The sequence below is a fragment of the Hyposmocoma kahamanoa genome, unplaced genomic scaffold, assembly GCF_003589595.1.
Source record: "Hyposmocoma kahamanoa isolate Upper Pololo Valley unplaced genomic scaffold, ASM358959v1 210, whole genome shotgun sequence".
In the NCBI taxonomy this organism is placed as follows: Eukaryota; Metazoa; Arthropoda; class Insecta; order Lepidoptera; family Cosmopterigidae; genus Hyposmocoma; species Hyposmocoma kahamanoa.
The window spans coordinates 36,684-42,152 of record NW_020653731.1 but is presented as its reverse complement, the minus strand read 5'-3'; the positions used below and the strand labels follow the sequence as shown (position 1 = coordinate 42,152).

Genomic DNA, 5,469 nt, shown 5'->3' with positions numbered 1-5,469 from the left:
TATGGCAGCCATATTGAAAAAAGGCAAAAAATAAATTTTGACCGCAAATTATGATCAACCACCCATAATAATAATAATAACGCATACACTCAACATAGCTCCGCACTAGGGAAACCCTATGTCGCGGGTGCCATGGACACACACATAGACAACCACAAATTACACCCAAACTCACGAGAGAAATAAATGTAGGCCATACACATATTTCCCCTGGCCTGGGAATCGAACCCAGGATCTCTGCATGGCAGTCCGCCATGGTAGATACATACCCATAGAGAACCCCACATGCCGATTTTCTGTCGGATTAGAGCACTCACTTTACAAGAAATTACATTCATTAGAGGGCTTGACACCTGACACAATATGAAATAGAAGTAAATGAACGTACACTATGGCGAAATTCCTGCACCGGCCGCGCTATGCAACGGTAGCTGTTCCACGTGTTGCTAGCATAAAATTTATGTACGTTAATTACTTATAGGTACGTATCCCCTGTCAACACCAAATACCAAATTATTGGCCACACGCAGCCTGTCCTCTTTTGTTGTGAACGGTTTTACTTTCCATACGTCCGCAATGTTCATTTTTTGGTCACCCTGAAATAAAATTAAGGTTTATTTAGTCGCCATCGATGCTAATTTGTAAAATCATAAAAATCTTTGAAAACATATGATGTCTCCCCAAACAGGTGCGGACCAAGTTTGGAGACTAAGAAATAAAGAAAAAATCACCACATATTTTAAAGACAAATGTTCTAAAGTAACACAGCATTAGAGCTGAGAATATGGAAACATTTACATAGATATCTACTGAATAGATTATACTTAACACGAGTAACTTTTTTCTGAAAACGACCGTAATTTTAGTGACCAATGGCCAAATTAATAATTGCTTTCCTTACAAAATTAAAACATAATTTGAAAATTTAGGCCCCTAGCAGAGAAAAAAAGTAGCCCGCCAGTGCGATGCGGATAACCTAATTTATGAAATGTATTGTGCCTATATTAAGCAAATTCGGGGCTATGCGACGCGGTTGCGGAGAGCATTCAATTCATCCGTAACACACTGCACCCGCTCGTCCGCGTTGCACTGTTCAGGTCCTAACGGTATCTAGTCATGCGGTTCAGTAACAGTCCTAAATTGCGTTAGAATTCGTCTCACGTCATTCACGTGGCCCATAAAAACGAGAATGCATCTGCATTTGTGCTTGTGATGCGACGACAAATGGCCTTATTATCAACGCCACTGCAAAATTAACAGAAAAATTATAGACAAAATATAAGGTACCTCTACATCCATTTCGAAAGCATCATCAGTACATTCCAAAAGGATAGCGGGCATCCCCTCAAAACTGTAAATTAGTCCAAAATAAGAAAACTTCTTGACTTCATCCATAAACGTTTCCAAAGAATATACTTTCTCTGGATCAGTTCCCATCTCCTTAACTTGACGGGCTAATACTTCGTAGTAATACTTCAGTAAGTCGTCATAATGTTTCAATCTAAATTCTTGAGTCATGTAAGAATAAATAACACATGAAATATCTAATACAGGGCTCGCACACCGACTTGCTTGAAAATCAAGCAACTTCGAATCTACTAGTTCACAATTTTCGTAATCATAAAGAAAATTACTTGTCCAACGATCACCTTGTGAAATGACACCGGTCTTATACGTTTTTGTCGCTTTGACCATGTCCTTGTAGTGCTTTTTATCAGACAATTCTCGTATTACTTCTACGTAATGAGTGTTTGGATATTCTTTCTCAACAGCATCAATAGCTACTGCAAATATCATTTCCCAAAAACGTTCATACCAATCCCACAGTCTATCATCAAAGTAGGTTTCAAATATAGCATTTCTTAGTGCATCAAACTCTTGAGGTTTCTGTTCTTTCATTGCAATGGATATAGCATGAAATTGTGCTAAGGTTTTGAAAGTTAGTCTGCAATGTTCAATGTCTATAGGTTCGTCTCTTGTTGGGTTTACGAAACCCAACATACCTGCATCTTCAAGGCATAAAACATCGTTTGTACCATCGGAGTAGCTGAAGAACAATTTCACGTAGTTCGTAAAAGGTTCAGTGACGTTTTTACTCGCTTGGAATTTTAGTAAAGCAGGTAGAACAATTTCATAGAAATTAATTTCGTTTCTGAAGAATTCATTACTTCTAAACGTGAGACGACTTGCAATGCTCTTGGGAATGTTTCTAACCATAACGTCGACGGACTTGGATTCACCATTTTGATTCTTCCCATATACTATTATTTGCATTAACTCGCTTATGTAGAAATTGCCCTTTCCTAATCCGCCGATGTTCTGGAAATTAAATAAGATGTTTTGTTAAATGTATTAGAAATCAAGTACACAGTGTATTAAGTTGTGGTTTTGCTCTGTAGGACAGCATTAGCTTCTTGAATTTTGCCGTCTCACGCACAACGTGAATGGTATAGCTAAATTTTGCTGTGTTTGAGGTAATTTGTAAGATGATATTTTTTTGGCATGAAGGTTTTTGCCCGAAACTTTTGCGAAACAAAGAACATTGTCGAAAATAGAAATTTCACTATGTATATAAATTCAAGCGTTCGAAGCTACGGATCCCTCCATGGGAACGTTTATACCCCCGGCTCGGGATATCCTTCCTTGCACTTCTTCCTCGTTTTTCGACTAAAATGACGAATGATGGTAGACGTAGATTGCCCAAGCAATATTAAACATTCTTCGGATGAAATATTTTTATTTTGTGTAATTTTTACCAACCAAATAGTGTCAATACCTTCAATCCTGTAGAAGTCATGCTAAGTAGAAATAAAAACCTTAAACTACTTTACTTAATTAGATATGCGTATAAATATAATTAATATATTCAAAAGTTGATAAGCTAGATTTGGGCAGTGTGGTAGTCATGTGACGGAATTTTGGTGAAAAAGCTTCCTCTCCTGTCAACACTAGGATTATTTTCAAATGCTTTCGTTTATTTAGTCACAATTTCACAAGCAATTGAATCAATAGACTTACCTCCCAATGGGTGAAGGTGACATTTTCTCCAAACCACTTGGTGAGAGCATCGGAAAGTCTCTCATTGGTCAATGCAGGACATTCATAAACAAGAGTTGTGTAGGAGTCGTCAGACATTGTGCATTTAACTGAAACAATGCACAAATTAAATTAATGAATGTTGAGATAAATTTTGCATAATGTGAAGATTAACATTGATTTAATACCTATTGAGTGACAGGACGAACAAGTCGTGCGCCTAATGGCGAGCTACACGCCTCTTCATAACAGTTGCAGTGCCACTCAGAGCTTTAAATCGCAAAGATCTGAGGGGCACTAAGTTGACGAGTCCCATGTGCCTGTAATTTCACCAGCACCCTTATCCTTCAAAAACCGGAACGCAGTAGGTAATACTGACATTATTGCTTGGTGGATGGTGGCAGAAATAGGTAAGGTGGCAGTACTTCCCTGGACAAACTCTTTCACAAGGAGCTCTACTGCTACTAAAATATATGCGGCATCTCTGAAACATGTAAGTTTTTTGAGCCTTTCAAAGTGGATATGAATGAGGCACATTTTGCCATTTGCATAGAACTATAGATAAACAAAAAATCGGCACAAGAAACTTGATAAAAACAAGGAAAACATTACGTCGAAATACGCACGCGTATTTGAGGGATAGGTACTTAAACATGGCATTTTTATTCGCACCAAAATAGCACTTTTCAGAGTTTTCCTAGTCATATGTAAGTATACAAATACTTGTGGGTAAGTGTGCGCAGGGGCTATATCTCCTGAACGGAGGAAGAAGCGCTTGAGTGGGTAAGCATAGCAGATTACATTATTAGTACGTAGAGACAGGAGACAGAGATTTCTAATAGGTAGGCTATCAAAAATCTCTTGTCTCTGATTAATTTAACTTGTTTCGATTTTTTTGCACTGATTATTTGAAAGAGACAACGAAAACGATTAAAGGACAAATTAAATAGATAAATAAATATTTACTTATCTCTGTTAAATAACTACTTACCTACTTATCAAAAACCTCTGATTATTTTCACTTGTTCTGATAAATTTGAATGTGTGTGTTTATATTAGTGTTTTGAAATCACTGCTATCATTTTACAAATTGCTAGGTAGTTATTATATTATTGAATAGATATTTATCTGATATTTATATAGGTTGACAGACACGTGTGACCTTGACAATGTGTTAGTTAAATGAAATTAACATAACGTGTCACAATAACTCACAGGACATTGGCGAAATCGCCATTTTTTTTGTATAAATTTTATAATAATATTAAAACTACCGTACATAGTTATTTTTACTTGACATTGGCAAAATCATTGATTATTTCGATGGGGCCATAACATTTAAAAGAAGAAGATTAACGTGTCACATTATATATTGTACATAATGGCGGTGCGCGGTAACGAAACGCAGACGAAACGTAACAAAACGCAAACGGCTTTGTCTGCTGCTATAACAAAACGCATGCATGTTTTCTTTCTTTGATGGGTTTTCGTTTAGTTTTGTTAAAACTTAAGTTAATTTTTAACCTTATTTAACTACACTTTTAAAATATTGTAGCTGTTATTTTATAGTACCTAAGCAAAATGCCGTTTTTGGGCATACCAAATTCTAAAAAGAGTGAAATCAACTTTCAACAAGGAGTACAACAAAATGTAAAAGTTTTTTAAATACATAAGTACTGGTACGCAATAAGGCCATACTTACAAAAATATAAACCTTACCTATACAATATTAAACACGACACTGAATATTAGTGGTTTGTGTGGTTTGTGCCACAAATTAGAAATAGAAAGATAGTAGAATTATGCGTTTTAGGATGATTCCTGTGCACTTCGTTTGACGTTTAGCATACAGATGAGGTACAGCCGATAGATCTTGTGTTTTAATTTTTGAAGTAAAGGTTTTCTCATAAGAAATTTTATTTTTCTGACGTATTCTGAAAGATGTGACATGTGAAGTGTATTGTATTATATTGTAACCGAAGGCATAAAACACAACTTTAATTGAAATGCAATGTCAATTGTTATTTTAGTAAATTAAAACAAAACACTCATCGTTATCATATAAGGAAGTAAGGTTACTTCGCAAAAGTTTGGTGCAAAGGTTTGCACGTAGTCGTAAGATGAATGAATTTTTGAAAAAAATAATGATTCTCCGCTCATTTCTCACAAATAAACATTAATTTGGTGTTATTTTTAATTAATGTATTTACTAAAACAAAAGCATTTCATCTAAAATACTTTGTAAAATAGGTAGGTACATAAATTACTGCACGTTACAAGGTTACATTTTGTGAAAGTCTAGGAATAGGGTGATCCGTTTCTAGATTTTTTTTAAGTGCCTACATTCAGTCCTGTCTATAAATAGTTTGAATTTCATTAGCACCCCGAGGTCGTACGTAAGAGCATTTTTTAAATGTGCGTTGGACATAAATG

The 5,469-nt window shown here is 35.7% G+C and overlaps 1 protein-coding gene across 5 annotated transcripts; it reads right to left on the bottom strand.

The window, feature by feature from the left end:
- Positions 1-148: 148 nt before the first annotated feature.
- LOC113227457 lies at positions 149-4,838 on the bottom strand. 5 transcript variants are annotated; one of them, XM_026460390.1, is made up of 4 exons: positions 4,756-4,838; positions 3,019-3,146; positions 1,288-2,319; positions 149-596 (listed from the first exon to the last, which is right to left on the bottom strand). In XM_026460390.1, exons 2-4 carry the CDS (start codon positions 3,133-3,135, stop codon positions 468-470), a joined length of 1,278 nt encoding a protein of 425 aa, XP_026316175.1. In that variant the 5' UTR covers positions 3,136-3,146; positions 4,756-4,838; the 3' UTR covers positions 149-467. The 5 variants fall into 5 exon arrangements, with proteins under 5 accessions (XP_026316175.1, XP_026316176.1, XP_026316171.1 ...); XM_026460391.1 differs by lacking the exon at positions 4,756-4,838 and adding an exon at positions 4,028-4,137; XM_026460386.1 differs by lacking the exon at positions 4,756-4,838 and adding an exon at positions 3,663-3,815.
- Positions 4,839-5,469: the final 631 nt, after the last annotated feature.